Below are 22,428 nucleotides of genomic sequence, written 5' to 3'. Positions count from 1 at the left end.
AAAAATAAACATTATTCAGTAGAAAGATGTTGATGATCTGAAGTCTGCAATGCTCGTTTTGTAGAACAATTTGAAATGTGTGCAATATTACTGTGATATTACTTGAAAATATATTAGCAAAAATTTAGAACGATTTCGAATCCAAGTCTGATGAGAATGCTTGTATAGTACCTCGCTTTACGCGATTTCTGAAGACCTATTTGATTGTGGATGGCATCTTTGAAAGGTGCTAAAGGGAACATGTACACGATACGCCTACATAACATACTGTAAACTAGTACTATTTTCTTGTGGTATTTCAAGGTGCAAGAAAAATACATTCTTATTTTAAATCTATTGCAGAAGACAATAAAGCATAAATCTATTAACTGACAACATACAAGTTCCAACTTGGTAAAAAAAAGGATAAATAAAAGACTAGCACCAAAGGTACAATAAAACCATATGACACTTGAATTCATACCAATTTTATAACAAAATATTTATTCAGAAGACACATTCATACACACTTCTAACAATGCAATGTAGAAGAAGAATTGTAACACATAATCCATTTTTACAATATATCATCTATATTAATGACAAAGTTAATAAAACAATATAATTGACCCCACTATAATTATTAAGTTATTCTCATTTTTCTATGATTATATATAGTATTGTACTAGAATATACATTTATATATAAGGGCATATATAAAATTCATGTTACTTTTCATAAATTGTTCTTTGTCATTTTACAAGTTTGGTTGACATATATATATATATATATATATACAGAATTGTAAGTTTTGATTTAATCTTTTAAAAGATTTGAATAGTTTGTTATCTCGTCATTTTGATTTTTCAGTTTTTTGCAGTTTACAACATATACTGTTAGCGTCATATGACAAATCAAAACTTAAATATAATATATCATCTTTTGCTTTAAAATGATGTATAACACATGCGGTTTGGAACAGCTTCCTCTTCTGGTAGAAAATCCTCGTAAGGTTGGAATGTCTTTTGATTCTCTTTAACCTAAATGACAAAAAAGTTTATTTATCAGGACTGTAATGTATTTATAGAGATACACGAATTTTATTGATATATCTATTTTACAAACATTCAGGTGTGGTCACAAGCAAAGCTGAACAGTTAATAAAAAAGGTTGTAATTCTCTGGTTTGATATCACCACATAAATCTGCTGCTTGAAATTACTGCCTGTATTAATTGGAACAATCTTAACAGCACAAAAGCTGGACACCAAACTACACAACACAGGAAAAAAGCATAGAGATAGGTAGAGATTCCTCTTTTACAATAAGCGGATATCAGTATGCAACGATATCAATCACCATAACAGAGATTAAACATTCGACATTACAATATACAACCAGTTCATGATAGTTTCCCTTTACCTGACCGACCATGCAAGGGATGTAAAGCCAGTCAAGTTCGTATAACACTTCAATCATCTTAAACTGATTGATTATATGTAAACTTGCACACGTAGTCAAAATAGGTATATAACTTTTACTTTTCGATTTCTCGTTCAGATGGCGCAACATGACAACATTCTGCTCATCATAAAGACGTTGCCTTTTACTGTGAGCAAGTGTTTATTATGGTTACCTTTTCGACATCTTTAAACACTCGTATAAAATTTTCTCCTGCCAACTTCTTAAGATCATTGGTAGACCATCCACCTTCTCTGAGTTTTGCAAACAAATCTGGATACTTTGATACATCTTCTAAACCAACTGGTAAGCTGTTAATTCAAAAGAAAGTTCCATTCTTTATCTTTATGCATATAATTTTTCAAAAAGCACAATGTTACGATGATAAACAAAAATAGTGGGGAAAGATTTTTCATGAGTCTTTTAACATTATAAAATAGGTAGAAGATTACATAACAAGTGAAGACTGATTCGTTTATTTTTAAACATAAATACCATTAAAACGAAATTATATAAAAAATAAAAATGAAAAGATTAAACATTAAAGTAATTCCCCGGGCTTCGGTTACTAATTTCAAATGTAACACAACTTTAATAGGACAAGTGTACCTGTGTAGTACAAATATGTGCAATTATTGTTAACAGCGAGTACAATAGTAAAAATTAAAAATTAAGGTAATAAAACAAACTCTTACGTTGGAACTCCGTCGTAATCTGCACCAATACCAACAAAGTCTAAACCAATAAAATCTTTGATATAATTTATGTGATCTGTTTTAAAATAAATAAACCATTGTACTAAACAGTCATATATTAGTGGTATCTACACATTAAAACATGCAAGTAATTATAATTTATACAACTGATTAATGTAATTACAGTGCAAATATTACATGAGCAAATTGACGGCTGCTACATTTGGGGCAAGACCTGCTTACCTTCCCAGACATTTGAGATCATCCCGAGTGTTTGTTGGGTTCGTGTTGCTCACTATTTAGTTTTCTATGTTGTGTTTTGTGAACATTTGTTTGTTTGTTAAATTTTCTCTCTCGTTTTTATTTGCCTTTGCACTGTCAGTTTATTTTCGACTTGTAAGTTTGGATATTCATTTGACATCATTCGCATTTCTGGAATACAGATGAAGATTTCACTACCTAATTGCTGCGTAATAAACTAATTAGGTTGCCTCCAGACTTAATCTAGTAAAAGATATCAAAGTGTATTATTCTATTTAATGTCTGAACTACTTTTAGCCTCCAAACCCTATAAATATGTAAGCTTCATATTCCTTAATATTGTTTTTTTTTCTTCTTGTGACCACAACTAAACAGTGATTGATAATCTTTTGCAAAGACAAGTTAATTACTATTTTTCATTATCTTGGGAAGTAATTCCTTCATGTCATGATATATGCTCATTTTAACATGCATGGATAGGCATTATAATATTTTACACTCAGAGTTAGAGAGGTGTATTAAATGTTGTCCCATATAATACCTACCAATGTTAAAATGAGCATAGAACATTTGACATGGAAGAAATATTTTGATTCTAATAGAACAAACCCAGTATTTCTATAGGTCGAAGCGCACGAAAATACCTTAGAAATTATTGACGGGTAATTCCTATTTTCTCCCCATGGAGTATGTACATAAAATATTCATATTTAATAAGTTTGCGAACTAATAGCAGGGTAAATATATTTCATTTGATAAACAATACATAATATTTAATAGGTTATGTTAGCAGCTAAACAATAAATATCTTATAAGGATAAACATGAAAGTAACGAGAATGTAAACAACAAAGTTATGCGCACGTGTCAAACATGTGTTGCGCTTATTCGAACACGGCTTTGTTAACAAAGCGTAACATATTAAGGACGTCATAAAAGAATACAGAATGAAAACCCTTGTCTTCAAACTCAATTAATTGTGTAGGAAGTGTATGTATAAAGTAGAATCACAAAAATACTGAAATCCGAGGAAAATTCAAAACGGAAAGTCCCTAATCAAATGGCAAAATCAAATGATAAAACGCATCAAAGACGAATGCACAACAACTGTCATATTCCTGCCTTGGTTCAGGCATTTTCAAATGTAGAAAATGGTGGATTGAACCAGGTTTTACAGCGCTTAACCTCTCAGACACTTGTACTACAGTCGCATCAAGTTCCATTATATTTACATCGATGCGTGAACAAAACAGACATAATAGGTAAAATAGTCAAAATATGGGTACATGGTATGTATAATTACCAATCACGTGCTGCATGGTTGATTCTGTGGCATTTATAGGAAGGCATCCTTTACTGATGTAGCTGTCGTAGAAATTAATCATTACCAAACCAGTATTGTTTTTCTTTGAAACAAAAAAAAAATATGTAAAGAAAATTGCATACATGATGTACAGTATATTGTATTTTGAATTTAACACCCTGACCGTTTATGTTCGTGCAAAATAAATCAACAGACGCCTATTTTTTAGTGTATTGTCATATATATCATTTAACTATGTTCATTCATTTTCATTTTCTTTTTTCAGTAATAAAGCTGTTGATAATCAACAATTTTGAGTTCAATGTTCTAACCAAATAGAAACTGTTACCCTAGAAGTGCAGGGTATTCTATCTACGTGCAACCATACAGTTTGTACTGTGGAAACACATTACTCAACTAACGAAGCTACACGTTTGCACGTGGTCGTAGAAGAAGACGGGAGATAAAATCATTTGCTACTATAAGTTTGATCTAACATTATTTGCCTGAATTTGAAGTAAATTGAATGATAATATCTATAAAGATAAGCTTGAAATCTAAAGATTTTTCCTTTGATTTATTTTAGATTTTAGGTTCAGATTAAATTAAATAGTAATTTTACAACGATGCGAAGTAAGTAGTTTATATATAAGCGTATACGGGTTTTAATGCATTAATTTAGATGGAATACGTACCACCATTTCTAAAACATCGTTCTGTACATTTCGGTAGTGCTCACATTTTTCAAAAGCTGACGAATGACTGAAGATGACCGGTGCAGCTGAAGTTTTAATGGCGTCAATCATCGTCTGTTTAGCTACATGAGCAAGGTCTATTATCATTCCGAGGCGGTTCATCTCTTTAACAACAATCTTCAAATTGATTCAATTAGACATTTTAGCATTTTAATAAGTATTCCAAAACCATCATGACACTCTTTCTCAGATTCATATTTCAATGACGCAATTGGGCATATACATATTCATCTAACATCGAATGATTCATTATCAAATGTTTCCCCTGCTTTAAAAAAATCATAATAACTTGTATCTGAATTAGAAATAAAATTGTATGATATTATCTGAATTTGCACATTATACATATTTTGTAATAATCTTCATTTTTACGGTCTAGAACAACTGTTCGTAAAGGTGATTGCCGTGAAGTAAGGTGATATTTACCACGTTTCAATTTGCTGTACGACCTATCTTTCCTTAAGGTTACAATACATAAACATCTATCGCCTTTTAAATTAGTCAAATAGGACATGCAAATAAAATCAACTGTTGTGTCTTATTGTTGGTTTTTTTGTTTTTGTTTTTTTTTCTTTTCTAGTAGGTTACATGCAACACTATCCCGTTTATATTTAATATATTGCAAATGTTACCTTCCCAAATTCTGATAAACCACGTCGTGAACCGGTCCTGTTTAAATCTTGTTTCCAGTTTTCTGCCCTGTATAAATAAATACATTATAGGAATTGATCTAAATATAACTAAGTTTTCAAGCTTTCAAGACAAAAATGTCCATGATACTTTTTAAACGGATTCGGTGGTTGTTGTTTTTTTGTCATATTTATAGATATCGTTGATCATCTCAACGAGATTGATTTTCTCGATTGTTCTATTAAATTGTAAAAAAAAGTAATTGAGTTGAGATGAACAATGATAATCTGTTTATCGCTATGTTACCTATGAATACGTTGTCAGTGACAACGCACGTGCTCCCTTAGTTTCCAGCGATAAATTTTCGTGTCACTGGACTCCACTGAGAGAAAATTATCAATCAGTAAGATCAAAGGAAAAATTCGTAGAATAGCGATTATTATTATTATTATTAATACGTTTTATAGAAAACTTGTTGTATATCATAATTATGTCTCCGATGTTATTATATGAATACACTCATCATAGATACCAGGATTTAAATTTAATATGTACGCCAGACGCGCGTTTCGTCTACAAAAGACTCATCAGTGACGCTCGAATCAAAAAATGTTTAAAAGGCCAAATGAAGTGCGAAGTCGAAGGGCATTTAGAACCAATTATAATTGCTTGTATTAAATTCGTTATTTGATTTAATTGCCATCTCTCAATGATAATATTGTGACGTGATTGCTTCCCTTCATAAGTAAATATTTAGTCAGCCGCAAGGGGTTGAGCTGAGGAAGTACTTCTTTAGCTTAGTTGTCTACACGCTGCCTTGTAACACCGATGTTCCGGGTTCAAGTACAAGTGGAGACAAGCAATTTTGTAATGAAATCCGTTCTCTCCGGTTACATTTGGTGCCCAACTGAAAAAACCGCAGTGATTACAGATGAATTCTAGCTAGGGTGTCGATGTATATTTGTTCCGCCTAACAGAAGTTCCGATGGAAACTTTGTTATAAACATTGTCATAATATCTATTCCTGTTGGAAGAAATATTCTATACCATTTCCGTATGTTAGTGAGTGTCATAATTAATGGAATGATGACTCGACGTGGGGGAAGTGTGAAGGGATTGATTGCTTCCCTTCATAAGACTATATTTAGTTAGTGGTACGCAGTTGAGCTAAGGAAGACTAAGTACTTCTTTAGCTCTGTCGGGTATACGCGCTGCCTTGGTTTGAGTCCCGATAGAGACAAGAAATTTTGTAATGAAATGCTGTCAATATATAAAACAACATTTCATTTAGTGCAAAAATAAACAGATATATGGAATGGAATATTACCATGAAGTGTCACAGCTGTGAGTTAATGTCATATATCTAACCCCTAATGAATAAAATGACCGCAAAACACCCAATGTATTACTAATCATGTGACCACCTTCTAAACCAATCAGACTCGCAATTCTGTTCCTTGAGAGGTATGCGTCAAGTATACCTGAAATAGAACAAAGTATAATTGTCAATAATAATCATTGCTTTCTTTTTTAAATGTAACTTCTACAATTGGATAGAAAAATACAGATTATTTTATTTCACAATAAAAGGAATGTCGTAATCATCGAACAAAAATGTAAGAATGAAATTGGCCAACTCATATATGACGCTATTCATCATTATGCATCATATATATTTTAGTTTAGTATGGTGTTCATTATCACTGAACCAGTATAAATTTGTTTAGGGGTCAGCTGAAGGACACCTCCGGGTGCGAGAATTTCTCGTTGCATTAAAGACCTGTTGGTGACCTTCTGCTGTTGTCTGCTCTATGGTCGGGTTGTTGTCTCTTTGGCACATTCCCCATTTCCATTCTCAATTTTATATATACAAGTAACCACTGTGAGTAGTTAACTTGGAATTGGCGGTAAATAGCAAATACAAGTTATTTCTAGTAATTGATGTTCATATTTTACGTAAAACGCAAAACAAATTCAAATTAAAGTTATTCAAAACAAAAAAAATCACTAACTTAGAAAAAAGGGGAGGCTAAACAAATATTGATCTGTCCCCAATGCAAGTACCTATGATAAATATTGTAAAACTTTTAATAACGACCGGGTACCAGTACACAGTATCATTGTAATAGCATTGCAAATATCTAGTGTTGCAATTTTCTGATAATTTTTAAACAAGAGGCTCTTAAGAGCCTGTGTCGCTCACCTTGGTCTATGTGCATATTAAACAAAGGACACAGATGGATTCATGACAAAATTATGTTTTGGTGATGGTGATGTGTTTGAAGTTCTTACTTTACTGAAAGTTTTTGCTACTTACAATGATCTCTATCTATAATGAACTTTGCCCATTAGTAACAGAGGAAATTATTTTGTAAAAATTTACTAAAAATTGAATATAAAGGGAAATAACTCCTTAAGGGGTCATCTGACCATTTTGGTCATGTTGACTTATGTGTAGATCTTACTTTGCTGAACGTTATTGTTGTTACAGTTTTTCTTTATCTATAATAGTATTCAAGATAATAACCAAAAACGGCAAAATTTCCTTAAAAATTACCAATTTGGGAGCAGCAACCCAACAACCGTTTGTCCAATTTATTTGAAAATTTCAGGGCAGATATATATTGGCTTGATAAACAATTTAATCCCTTGTCAGATTTTCTCTAAAGCTTTGGTTTCAGACTTATAAGCCATAATCTACATTTAACCCCTATGTTGTATTTTCAGCCAATGCGGCCATCTTGGTTGGTTGGCTGGGTCACCGCACAGATTTTTTTAAACTATATAACCCAATGATGATTGTGGCCAAGTTTGGTTAAAGTTGGCCCTGTAGTTTCAGAGGAGAAGATTTTTGTAAAAGATTACAAAAATTTATGAAAAATTGGTAAAAAATTACTATAAAGGGCAATAAGTCCTTTAGGGGTCAACTGACTATTTTGGTTAGGTTTACTTATTTGCATCTTCGCTAGCCAAGGGTTACGATCCATTCCCGTTCTCTTCGCCCTTGGCAGATTAAGCCAACATTTGTGAAAACAATTTTACCTTGTGCAGTTGTCACTAGTTCAAAGGTGTCATCATACTTATTAACAAATTTATGAATCACATCAACTTGGTCCATACCAATACGTATTGCATCCTTTCCAGTTGCAGAGCATGGTCCAAATGCTGCCCAAAACTAAAAACAGAAAAAGATAAATTGAAGACAGTCATGTTTTTCTTCCAATTTTCAATTACATGATTCCCAAAACTTCCTTAGTTTAATTTAAGAAGTAATGATATCTGTCTGTCATCCAAAATACTTAAATATTTCTCACACTCCAAAGTATATCCAAAATACTTAAATATTTCTCAAACTCCAAAGTATATCCAAAATACTTAAATATTTCTCCAATGTATCTTTAAATATTACTTGCTAACCAATTTTGTTTGAATTGATCTATTAGGTTCTGTTTGATGATTACATGTAGCCATGTTCTGTTAACAAAAAAAGATATTGTCCTATACATATGACAAGCCACGCATGTGTAAAAGAGGGGCGAGAGATACCAGAGGGACAGTCAACTCATAGATCGAAAGGTTACTGTCAACTGATTTTAAGGTGGTACCTAAAACTACAGGGAGATAACTCTGTAAAGTCAGCTAAACGTTTTAATTACGTTGTGTTGTAAAAGGAATATTAAGCTTCTCAATGATCAAAATTGGTGGTTGTCAAATTGCTATATAACCAGTGTAATTTTTCTGACAAAACGGTTGGTTCAATTTTTTTTTAAATTTTTATATTTTTGTTTTAGTGAAAGTGTTGGGTACCACCTTAATTCGGCTACAAAAAATCTGAAATGTTGTCCTTATCACTACATTCTAAGAATTATTTCTTTTTCTCGACTTCCTACAAGTAGCTTTATACCTTCTTATTTACAAATGAAATCAGTTACCTGAGCGCCAACTATGCCTTGCTTTAATCTTGGAATGTCAGTTTGGGGTGGTAATCTGGGAAAGTCATAACTAGTCATATTTGTGGTGTTTGTCCATTGTATTCTAGTGTCTGCTCTTAAGTTCACTTCGTATACTTTGTTTTGAACATATTGTCGATATTGCCATGGTAAATCATTGTGACTAAAATTGATATATAAATATAATACACAAAGAGATACTTCATACAGCTACAATAGTATTCGCAGAGTTTAAAATAGGAAATAGTTTTGTCGTGTAAAAGATGCACATGATGAATTCATTTTGAACATTTACACCCCACATGGTACTTTTTAAAGTAAGTTTTGCTTTTGACATCCTCAGTCAAATAGATAGATAAGAAAGAAAATATATATTACCATTTTATGTACATATAATTGATTGTAATGATTACTGTTTGTTTGTTCTTTGTGTATGTGTTGATGACAATCCAGATTTTGGATTTTTATATCAATAAAATCTTATATCTTATATCTTATATCTTATCATCGCTGTCTGCTGTTTGATAATCAATAAATAATAAAAGTTTATCTAAGCTGATGAAATATATATTGTATTAGGATAACAGTAAAAATAACGATAAAATAAACAGTAAAATTGTGTGCATGTGTCAAACATATGTTGTGCTTATTAGAACACGGCGTTTAGTCTTTTTTTAAAACGCGTAATAAGCACGTCATAATAGAATAAGTAATGATTCATTGAAGCCATAGATTTGTTGCCGTGATATTCGAATTTTATGCTGACCGTTAGCGAGGGATAAAGTTAACGAATATCACGGTACGTGCCAGGTGTTAATTCAAAATAAATCTATAGCTTCCATAAATTATTTCGATTCTAATAGGACAAATACAGCCATTATTATGTACCTCTCTGAGTCTATGCTAAGCTTAAATACAACAAGAATTTTATCACGGTGTTGTTTACAAAGCAAAAAGAGCATGTCATATCAGAATGAGTTATAATAACTTATTTCATACTATACGTACCCATCAATTAAAGGGTATTGTTTTAGTACATTTTGAGCCTGTTGTAGATTCTGATCTGGAGAATCACGCTTTGCTAAAGGTATTCCAACTGCTAATCCAATCAAGATTCCTATTAAAGCAGCTATTAGAAATCCATAAATACAAACATGCTGTCGCTTTTTTCCCCTCTTGGATACATGTAAAGCCTGTGTACTGCTGTTTTCTTCGTTCAAGTTGTGGAATTCCATTATTCAAGTCTTCTGTATAAGAGTATGAAGTTATAAGCAAGAATTCAATTGATTGAGAAAAATGGATAAATAAAGCAATCCACTTATAAGAAAACAACATTTACTCCAAGCAGAGCGGGACAATTAAAGTCTATTATTTCTAATTGCTTCTACTCCTTCCGAAACTTTTACCTTAGTTATGCCATGGAAGTATCATATTGGCAATATAATACTTCCATGGTTATGCAAGAGAATGTAGATCACAGTTTGCTACAATCCTACAAAAAAGTTACCTACCGTTATGATTCTATAAGTTGCTGTGTGGATATGACACAAAGAAATCACAAATTAAACTATCTAGGTCAATACCAAACAAATATTAAAATACTTCAAGTAAAGTGTGAAAATATATATATATATATGATCTACTAAGTCATGTAAGTGTTTTCGCAAACATACAGCAGACGTCTCTATATTGGCTTGTGAAATTCCCCACTACCCTAACTTATTATATTTATAAATATTATTTAAATATTAATTGCTTATATTGCGTAATAAGCAGGAGACAAACATAACACAAAGGGGGATAAAAGAAACAATATGACAATAGAACATAAAAACATTTTACATAATGATAAATGTAATCAAATCGCAAGTGTGTAAAGCTTTACTTCAACTGATTTAATAGAATAAGTACTAACCTGAGATCAAAAGCAAGTTATATCCGCCGAATATAGTATCGTCCACTTACTGAAGAAATAGTATTACAATAAAATTGTGTCTTACAGTCACCATTAAAGAGGGTTGTATCTTTTTTCTGTTATAAAAGTAAAGTTTCGGCTCACACGTGGCACTCTTACCCTTTGAAGAAGACGTTACTAATTTTAAAAACTCGTGTCTAATCCGTTTGTCCTTTTTTAACAATAAAATATATTTATAATAATCCCCCTTTGAGGTTGTCAAAAATGGCGCGTCGTGTAGATTATAATTTGATTTAAAATTTAGATTTGACTAATTCATCAATTAATCTATCACTTATAATGTAACTGTGCTTTTGTATTAAAAAAAACAATTATAGATTTGCCTGCGAGCTAAAAGCTTAATGAATAAGTAATACTTAAATAATTCGGTTCAATTGATGTGGGTGTGAAATGAAGATAAACTTTTCATTATTAGCACTGTGTTCTTCAATTTTACTTTATTTAAATAAAAATTATAAACGTTATTGTTTAACTTCTGCAAAAGACAAATGTCTCTGTGATGCCAGCATATGGATGCCAGATCCAAATGATGTGCCATTGGTTCCGTTTATTACAAGTCTATATCCATTCTAGTATAAACATTTTCTTCAAATTTTACCTTCTTCCGTGTGTAACCCCCCTTTTCGTCGTGAAACACTCCTCCCCTACATCAATCAACCCAAATCCAAAAAAAAAAAAAACAACGACTACATGTATGGTCAGTAAGTAATCCGTGTCCTTTTTTTTAATCAGTAGGTCCGAGACCACAATTAATTCGTAGTGCATTTCTTTTAGAACATAAATGAAAAAATCAAAAAATCCCACCTGCGCTTTCTCAATGAACTTTTTACAGTGTGTTGTACTACTTTTGGGACAAATTATATCAAAATTATAGAAAACTTCATCGGCTCTAACTAAAAATATGGACAATTTTCTCTTCGGGGCGTCTTGAAATCTTTTGACAGCTTCCGAAGTGCTAATTTTGAACCTTTTTCAGCTGGACCAAATCACTACCTCCCTTTAAAATTCTGAACCCAACTTTTTTTACAGTGTAATTTCACCCCCCTACTTACAATTTGAGGCATAAAACATGGAGAAATAAATTTTGAAGGGGTATAAAAAATATTGGCAAGTAACCCACTGTCAACACTAGGGACTATATTTGGACAACGAAAATCAAGGGACGACAATTGTGGTCTCGGACCAGTAACCTGCATATTTCGTGTTTTTTATGTGAATTATGCCGTTGGTTGTTGTCTGTTATATATTTTTTTCGTTTAATGTTTTTTAATATAAATGACAATCATACCACACCTTCTTATATTTATAAATATATATATAGTTCGTTTAAACATCAGCCCAACAACGTTAGATCTGTTTTGCGTTAGCAAATAGTTGTTCTTCCCACGCCGGGATTCGAACTCACGCTACTGAGATATCGTGGCACCAAATCGCCTTGCTCTATGCCCGACGCGCTAGACCACTCGTCCACCTAGACTCTAGAGGCTCTATGCCCTACGCTCTAGAGCCAAGGTGGACGAGTGGTCTAGCGCGTTGGGCATAGTGCAAGGCTCAAGAGAATAGGTGGTCGAGTGGTCTAGAGCGTCGTGTATAGTGCAAATCGATATCTCAGTAACATGCGTTCGAATCCCGGCGAGGCAAGAACAAAAAAATTGCGAAAGCAAATTTATAGATCTAACATTGTTGGTTGATGTTTAGACGAATTATATATATATTTATTGTATTTTAAGCCTTGTATCACCATCACTGCTGGTGATCAGATAAATAAAATCTGTTCAGACATACTTACATATATTTGTTTTAGTTAAATTTTTGCAAATAGATAAGGCCGTTAGTTTTCTCGTTTAAATTGTTTCTACAATGTCATTCGAGGTCATTTATAGCTGACTATGAGGTATGGGCTTTGCTCATTGTTGAAGGCCCTACGGTGACCTACATGTATAGTTGTTAAAATTTCTGTTTCATTTGGTCTCTTGAGGAGAGTTGTCTCATCGGCAAGCATACCACATCTTCTCTTTTATATTAATTCGTTTATATTAATATTTCAAAGCACTAAATGTATGTTAATTAAAGTTTGTAATAAAAGAAACCAACTTGAATATCCAGGAAAGGAACGCTCAAAGTATACAGTCATGAATAAAACACAGTATAAATGTATATGACATCTACCGGAACGTTTTTATTCTAGACGGTTACCAATTCAACATTGTCGGTAATCATGATCTTTGAATAGTTTAGATATAACTGATTTTATTATCAGTAAGTAAATACCATACAAATATCATTGTTATACACATGAATTGCATGCACTTTCGCGATACTACAACTGTCGATACCTATATGTTGGCATTGCACAAGGTCATGTTTTTCTTTGTCTATTAATGACGACTTTTTACTAAATCCATTGAATGATGGAGGTGTACTGATTGATATTTAAGTCTTATGGGTTTTCTCATTGTGGAAGGCCATATTGTTGCCTATAATAGTTGGTTACATTTTTACATCTACTTCATTTGTACTTTGATGGAAAATTGTCTCACTGTTAATCGTGTTAATAATTAGTTTTGGAATGATAACAGAGCTATGAAAATTACCGATCCGCGCACATTATATAGTGCAAAATAAAATTCCTTATCGCTTCTTTTAAATTCATGTTTAGCTATATTTCAGCTATAAAAGGCCCTGATAAGACAATGTAAAACAATTCAAACGAGAAAACTAACGGCCTTATTTATGTAAAAAAAAGTGAACGAAAAACAAATATGTAACACATAAACAAACGACAACCACTGAATTACAGGATCCTGACTTTGGACAGGCACATACATAAATAATATGGCGGGGTTAGACATGTTAGCGGGATTCAAACCCTCCCCCTAACCTGAGACAGTGGTATAACAGTACAACATAAGAACGAACTTTAAAAATCAGTTGAAAAAGGAGACTTTACCAATCTTACTCGTAATGCGTTTTGTCGCGAAAATGTGGACATAAATGTATACAGGGACGGACGGAGTATACAGAAATCACTACACAAAATTAATAAAACAAGAAATATATTATATATATATCCCACTCATGCACGGAAAAGCTTAGTTCTTCATGATGTTTTCTGATTCCTCATTCAACTTAAAACAGGGAACAAGAAAAAATGTACCAGGATACTATTAGGAAGTCTCTTAAACAAAGTTCCAATAATTAGAGTCATTCCCAAGTTCGCTGGGCATTGGGTAAGTCTAGTAAAAAACGGTTTGGTCCATTAAAGTAATATGCAACTAATGACCCCTGGGGACGGATCTCACGTTTACATTAAAATCTTCGTGACAAAACGAACAAGACTATACATTGTATATGGCTTAATGATAGGGATCTTAACCATTTACCAGATATTTGAACATATGCAAGTGCCAGGGGTGGGGATGGTACAGACATGAAAAATCAGTAATATAAAGTTGAGAATTGAAATGGGGAATGTGTCAAAAGAGACAACACAGCGAGAAAATCAGGAACCCGTAAGAGGGCTTCAGTAATCCCATAACCAAAATATGTGAAAGTTCGGTGAAAATGGAAGTCATACCAAACCACGATACACACAAAGGAACTAAAATTTAAAAATAAACAAGACTTACAAATGCCAGAGGCATAAAAACGACACTCTTTTTGAAAAACTTTACATGCAACTTTGTACCCTTCGTCGTGCTTTTTTATCGGAAAAGTAACTGTATGAGTTTTTTTGCTCTATGTATTGTGTATTTTTTGTTGGTAGCAACACTGCAGACAGAAAATTTGAAAACAGATGATCCATTCACAAATATTACATACTCTGAATTATTCTGAAATCAATTATTATATAATACGTTTTTCGGTTTAACTTGAACAACAAACCAACACCTTATGTAATAATCTGCAGGGAGAAGTGTCGTTCTACAGCATCCATTTGTATATGATTATTTCCAAATGATCAAATTCTGGTTCTGGTAAGTTAAAAAAGAGACATTTTCTTACTAGTCACTACAGGAACTTTGATATTCAAAGACAAATTGCATATTGCTGTTATCAAACAGTTCACTGTACTCCTCAGATCTATTGCACAAACAAAATATCCGTTTAGTATGTTCAACACTTCTGATAAGCTGCAATTTTTTTTTTAATTTTGTTAAGACCCCTTGATTTATGAATTAAATTAAACTATCGAAGCTTCATAATAAAAGACTTGTGAATCTTATTAGAATTCTTTACAGAATTACACTGATATTGGATGCTGTAGTCGATCAGAATTTTGTTAAGAATTACATTCAATTTGGTATTTGATACGACCGTCTTGTTAGAACTCTGTAAAGAATTACATTGGTTTTGAATGTTGTAGTCTTATCAGAATTCTGTTAAAATTACATTCAATTTCGTATTTGATGCGACCCGTCTTATCAGAATTCTGTTAAGATTGTATTGCATGGAACTGGATGCTATAGTCTTGTCAGATTTCTGATAAGGATTGAATTGTTATAAGATGCTATAGTCTTATCAGAATTTTGTTAAGAATTATATTGGTATTAGATGCTATAGTCCTATCAGAATTCTGTTAAGAATTATATTGGTATTAGATGCTATAGTCCTATCAGAATTCCGTTAAGAATTATATTGGGCAAACAATCCACAAACACATTTTTCTCTTGACAGGGACACAAATCCGTAGTCTTAAGCCCTGTTATCAACTTTTATTTATTTGACCATGTAAATTTGGTTCAAGTCATTAGTTCTCATTATCGAAGTTTTTCATTAAAAATTTGATACAAATAAAACCCGCATTGTGAATGAATAAGTCCATTTGAAGTTTCAAAAAAAAATGGATGGGATTCTATTCCATCCAAGTCCTTCAAAGTTTTTTTTTATGATAGAACTTTGACTGTTGTCCTATAAAAATCCATCAAAAACTTTACCAAGAAAATTTATACAAACAATCTGTGATAGTGACACTAGGTCTTCAATTCTGAAATTCCAGGACATCCTTTACTCGAAACAAATTAATAAAATAGGGAGAGACAAGCAAACGAAAAACATTTCAAAGATATTATATCATTTATGAAACTTGACTTACTTAGTAAGTTCCTTCTAGGTACAATTCAGAATGGCTGAACAAGACAAAATAGATAGATAATTAGCCTTAATTGGCTGTTGTCTTTTGATTTACATTCAATATGGGTTCAATCTTCATCTATCAACTTTCAACACTATGAAAAATATAAGTCATAACGTAAGAGATAATTAAACAAGAATGTGTCAATAGTACACGAATGCCCCATCCGCACTATTATTTTCTTTGTTCATTGCACCGTGAAAATGGGATAAAATCTCTAATTTGGCAATAAAATGAGAAAGAGCATATAGTATAGGGAACATGTGTAATAAGTTTCAAGTTGTTTAGACTTCAACTTCATCAAAAACTATCTTGACCAAAAACTTGAACCAGAAGCGGGACAGACGGACGGACCGACGGACAGACGAACGAAAGAACAAACGAACGAACGAACGAATTGACGGACGAACGAACGCACACACAAGAAAACATAATGCCCATAAATAGGGCATACAAAAAAAAATACAGTTTATAGGCACCTTAAAGCACACTCAGTGGCTGCGAAATACCACACGGATTATTTTCAAAAGAATACTGATAACGTTCTATGATATCATCAGGTGATTTGAAATAGGATACTCTATTTGTTAAATGTAAAATTCTGATTGAAATATGAGAATGTACAAGGTATTTTCACTGATATTTAAATTCTTTTATTGAACAACAAACTTAACAAAATAACCGGTTTGATTCAGATATGGTTTAATATTGATCTAAGCAGACACAAAAGAAATGCACCGGCAAGGTGTATATATGATGAACTCTACAAGGTCTATGTACTTATATAAACTCACATGTTCACATACAACATGTTAATACAATATAGAAATATATCATTTTACATTATTACTGCGCCGCTTTGTAACCTCGAAAAACGACTATGTTATAAAAAGTTCAAAGTTGTAAAATAAAGAAAACTACGGAAGCCGATAAGGGCCATTAAAAAAAAAAAAATTATGTCGTAATTACGACATAGCATGTCGTAATTTCAACATAACATGTCGTTATTACGACATCGCTATGTCGTAATTTCGACATAACATGTCGTTATAACGACATCGCTATGTCGTAATTTCGACATAACATGTCGTTATTACGACATCGCTATGTCGTAATTTCGACATAACATGTCGTTATAACGACATCGCTATGTCGTAATTTCGACATATCATGTCGTAATAACGACATCACTATGTCGTTAAAACGACATAGCTATCGCTATATATAAAAGAATATGTATTATGATTGCCAAGAGACTAAATGACACAGAAATTAACAACTATAGGTCATCATAATGCCCCCAATAATTAGAAAAGCCCCACATAGTCAGCTATAAAAGAGGGAGGAAAGATACCAGAGGAAGAGCCCCCGAAATGCTGTGTGGCAGACAGTGTTATAATTAATTATTAGCTCCCTTGGTAAAACTCCAAATTTTATATTTAATGTATTTCATTGTTAAATAATTTACATGAAGCTTAATAAGTACATATTTGTGAATTGCATAGATTTTGCTATTTGAATTCATTGGTTAAAGATATTTATTTATATTGTAAACTTTAATATTTGCATCGTCGCAAAATCTTTGGTTACCTTCTTTGAATAGATTCAGTGAGAAACTTATATATTTTATAGATCCCATGTAATTATACCGACCCGACCGTGTATGTTAGGTCTAACAATCATTCCTACCAAGGCAAGTCAAGCTGTTCATCTTCCTACAAATAAGTGCAAACTACAAGGCGTTTTGTTAAAAGTTTGAATTGAAGTCTTAATTGCTCTATTTCTACTTTCAAACGTTGGGCACGATGTTCCTACAACGCCTAGGATTTAAAACAGAATCTTCGAAATTTCATTCGCAAAACAAAATAAAAATAAAAATGTTAGAAAACACGAAACAATATTGTAACAAATTCAGTATATGTTTTAAATTATGTTTTTACAGCTCTTGATCATATACTAAGTAATATCTAGTTTATTTGAGGATTAAAATAAGAAAGCTATGTGAAAAAAACGGATGTCCAACGTTACATTTAAGAAAAACTGTTTTAACTCTTATGTATAGTGATCCTATTTCTTATTCTCTGATCTTCTTGATTCTTGGCAGGAACAACGACATGTGTTGGTTCTCTGTGCCGTTAAAGCCGTTATTTTGCCAAATTTCATTTGACTCGGTGGCTACATATTAAGCTGGAATAAGAAAAATGTCCAACGACGTTTTTCATTAACTCAACATCTGAAAGTGAATTTTATAAGTAGATATAGCAGAAAATGAATTAAAAGAGTAAGACAATAATAATATCTAACAAAAGTACAAATATTTGCCTCATGTGAGTTCAAATATTGCTGATTCAATAAAATTTTCTCTACACAGTCGTTTTTCAAACGGTAGCCATTTTGTCCAAGTTGATATTTCATTTTTCAAATCAGTTAACGCGTATTTTTTATAATTGAAAAGAACAAAAGTTAGATACACGAAGAGTAAAAAATGCCAAGATTCTTTTCTTATTACCTTCATATTTGGGTCTTAAAGGAATAAAATGCTTCCATACATTACAAAACGGTAGCCAATTTGTCCAAACGTCTGAAAACGCCTAAAATCCTTAAGACGCTAATTTCCGACGTTACATGTGCTAAAGTTTCAATTAAATGTTCAGGATAATTAAAACAAATCATGTTATGAAATTTGGAAAAAGAGGTTGATGATTGCTGCCGAAAAAAAAAGAATAATGCATGTTGCTATAGACACCGCCCGGGGACATAGGTTCGACACAGGTTAAATTTTGCAATTTTTATTAATCGTTTATAGCTTTTAACGATTTATTTAACAGAATTGGGAAATGGGGAAAACCTCCCATTACATGAACTTCGTCCAACTATTGCAAAGACAAATTGGAGACACCAAGACAGTCTCTAAATGTAAAATGCGAATTGAAATTTATGTTACGGAAGTACTCCGAAATAGATCATTTAAAGTCGTCACTTCAGTAAGGTGCAATCACCAATATTAAAAGACTTAATACCAGTTCACGGAATGTTTTACTTCGCGATTTGTCCTGCTATTCATGTTATAACAGTCGTGATGAAAATAATTCCTGTACTAGCGAAGCCGAAACTTTTCGTCAATATAAACTTGTGCATGAAATGGAGGTAGAATGAAATTCAAAACAGTGTAGCTGTGGCCATTGATTGACACATTAAAATCATCCATTGACTGGGACAATTTAGGTGAACGTTTGTATGTAACGACCAATGCTCACTATGTACTTTTTAAAGACACTTAAACTATGGGGTCACCAAACTGAAGGTTCTCAACACCTAAATAAAGTAATTCGAAAAATTAATCAGAAATAACACGATATTTTGATTTATATCAATTATATAAATCAAAACACAAAGGTTATTCCTGATTAATTTTTCGAATTATTTTATAATTAAAGGCGTTAAGAAACCTTTGGTGACCCCACAGTTTAAATGTCTATCGTAGGTACGTCGTGAACAGTTGTCGTTACAGACAAACGTTCACGTAAATTGTCCCAGTCAATGAATGATTTTAATGTGTCAATCAATGGCCACAGCTACACTGTTTTGAATTTCATTCTAATTGAAAGACGAATCCCAAACAGCAACGAAAACCGTTTCATCGAATTGATAAAAACCCGGGATTATATTTGCCGTTTTCGCGGACGATCCAGGAGTAGATTACTATATTTTAGAATGTATAGCAGAAGTTAAACGCTATATATGACTTGGGAAATAATTCTCAAGCCAAGGTTCAAGTAATTGAAGGGGTGTATTTCGACAACTTATTTGCCAGGGAAAATACAAATTTAACCAAGGGTAAACATGTTCGATTTACTTGCAGAGTGTCAGATATATTTGTATTGATTGAATTAAGATATAGAAATTTTACAATGACAGATGATATGCACCTTGAAAGTTAAACATCCTATGATAAAACAAAAATATGGAAAACCGTATACATGTACTTCCGTCCCATCTTTCCTTCCTACATTACTTGCGACAGTACTGCATTTTTAGTTGAAATAACTTAAAGGGTAAACATTATTAAATCGATTTCCACAACTCGAGGTAATGTTTTATAAAATGACATCACAAAACGAACAGAACCAGAATCAACAAACAATATAAAAAAAACGAATAAAACTTGCAAAAATTAGACGAAGTCACAAACCCTCTTCGACACCGCAATGTGAAAGTGTAACGTCGTGTTGTAGGAATGTCGTGCCCAACGTTTGAAAGTAGAAATAGAGCTATCAATACTTCAATTCACCCTTATTACAAGAAGCCATGTAGTTTGCGCTTATATAAAGGGAGATGGATTGATTGGCATGCAATGTCAGTCCTCATATATTTCCACGTCTTATTTGTCTATTTCAAAGTTGTCTGACTGAACAGCCCTTCCACGGCAGGTATCTTATAAAACTTAGATGGGATTTTAAAAATATATAAGTTTCTCACTGAAGGTATCCAAAGAAGGTAACCACAGATTTTGCGACGATGCAAATATTAAACTTTACAATATAAATAAAAAACCTTTAACCAATGAATTCAAATAGCAAAAGCTATGCAATTAACAAATATATACTTATTAAGCTTCATGTAAATTATTTAACAATAAAATACATTAAATATAAAATTTGGAGTTTTACCAAGGGAGCTAATAATTAATTAATAACACTGTCTGCCACACAGCATTTCGGGGACTCTCCCTTTGGTATCTTTCCTCCCTCTTTTATAGCTGACTAATCGGGGACTTTTCTAATTATTTGGGGCATTATGATGACCTATAGTTGTTAATTTCTGTGTCATTTAGTCTCTTGGCAATCATAATACATATTCTTTTATATATAGCGATGTCGTTATTACGATATAGCTATGTCGTTTTAACGACATAGTGATGTCGTTATTACGACATGATATGTCGAAATTACGACATAGCGATGTCGTTATAACGACATGTTATGTCGAAATTACGACATAGCGATGTTGTAATAACGACATGTTATGTCGAAATTACGACATGCTATGTCGTAATTACGACATAAAATATTTTTTTTGAATGGCCCTTATCGGCTTCCGTAGAAAACAGATAAAGCCTCAAAGTTTAAAAATAAATGATTAAGGGTTCAGCAGAACCCTATGTCCCACCTGATATTGCCGAAGTACGAATAAATATTGACTAAAAAATTGAAAAAAATATTAGTTTCAAAACTGTGCTTCTATATAAAAGTCTAAATATTTTTGATAATATTATTGATGTCTAGACTAGACTATAAAACCTTCAACGCTAGACTGAACGTTCATGTTAATTTAATTGACGCTGGTGCCGATTACGTCGGAATGTATGGTCGCTATATAGCTAACTTCCACGACAAAATGTCACATGCTCGACACTTACAATGTATCTCCGATTTTTTGGTAAACATTGCTAATTCACGAAAAGTAAACAAAAAATGCATGATGAATTCTTTTTTGTAAACAACAGTGAATATTATAAAGGACATGCAAGGTGTTGACTTGGTTTTGTATTTTTGTATAATTTTGTGTCATTTTTGAAATTTTGTCCAATTGGTAGGGACGAGCAGTTAATTTGATTCACCAGAATTTCAACGTAATTTCGAGAAAGAGATACACAAAGACTGCAAAAAAAAAGCCTTAATTTTCTTAAATGACAAGATTTGCATGTGTGTGAAATTATCAAAACAAATAAATAAACTTACCATATAAAAACAAAAGTGCGTCGTAGAATTATTCAGTCCTCGATTTTAAAGTTCTTTTGTTAAATGTTCATTTTGATTCACCTGAATGAGTTTGTTTATCAAGCTAAGACCCGTTTATGGATTAGTGCAACTTGAAGCAGTCATTAATACCCCGTTTGTGTTTGCCCCCGATGTAAAGGGGAAGTTTCTATAACTTTATGAAATAAGCAACCGTAAAAATAAAGTCAAATTAAGAAATAATTATTTCATGCCATGCTCTATGTTCATTTTAACATGGGTAGGCATTATATTTGTCAATATCTTAATACCGAGCGTAAGCATGTTAAAATGAGCATACAGTAGAGCATGGCATGATAGAATTATTTCGATTCTAATAGGAATATTTTGAACTTTGTACTTCGAAGCGGACCTATAATACACGCTCGAAGTGTCGCCCTTTTGATTTGATGAACCAAAAACGTAAAAACACAGAAACCTTCAAACTTACTTTTAGAAATGTTTTTATTTAATTTCCTAGCGAGCAACACCAACAAACGTGTCAATTTT

General features: G+C 32.4%; 1 protein-coding gene across 3 annotated transcripts; it reads right to left on the bottom strand.

Annotated features, from left to right (window-relative positions):
• Positions 1-456: 456 nt before the first annotated feature.
• LOC143065156 (dipeptidase 1-like) lies at positions 457-22,018 on the bottom strand. Of its 3 annotated transcripts, none has more exons than XM_076238555.1 (11): positions 21,883-22,018; positions 10,041-10,279; positions 9,015-9,195; positions 8,125-8,257; positions 6,410-6,563; positions 5,085-5,151; positions 4,393-4,569; positions 3,698-3,800; positions 2,135-2,210; positions 1,615-1,750; positions 457-1,019 (listed from the first exon to the last, which is right to left on the bottom strand). In XM_076238555.1, the coding sequence occupies exons 2-11, from the start codon at positions 10,265-10,267 to the stop codon at positions 927-929; spliced, it is 1,347 nt and encodes a 448-aa protein (XP_076094670.1). In that variant the 5' UTR covers positions 10,268-10,279; positions 21,883-22,018; the 3' UTR covers positions 457-926. The 3 variants fall into 3 exon arrangements, with proteins under 3 accessions (XP_076094670.1, XP_076094669.1, XP_076094671.1); XM_076238554.1 differs by lacking the exon at positions 21,883-22,018 and adding an exon at positions 10,948-11,102; XM_076238556.1 differs by lacking the exon at positions 21,883-22,018 and adding an exon at positions 10,544-10,628.
• Positions 22,019-22,428: the final 410 nt, after the last annotated feature.

This window comes from Mytilus galloprovincialis, chromosome 2 (genome assembly GCF_965363235.1).
Source record: "Mytilus galloprovincialis chromosome 2, xbMytGall1.hap1.1, whole genome shotgun sequence".
In the NCBI taxonomy this organism is placed as follows: Eukaryota; Metazoa; Mollusca; class Bivalvia; order Mytilida; family Mytilidae; genus Mytilus; species Mytilus galloprovincialis.
The sequence above is the reverse complement of the archived record's forward strand: the minus strand, read 5'-3'. Positions and strand labels throughout refer to the sequence as shown.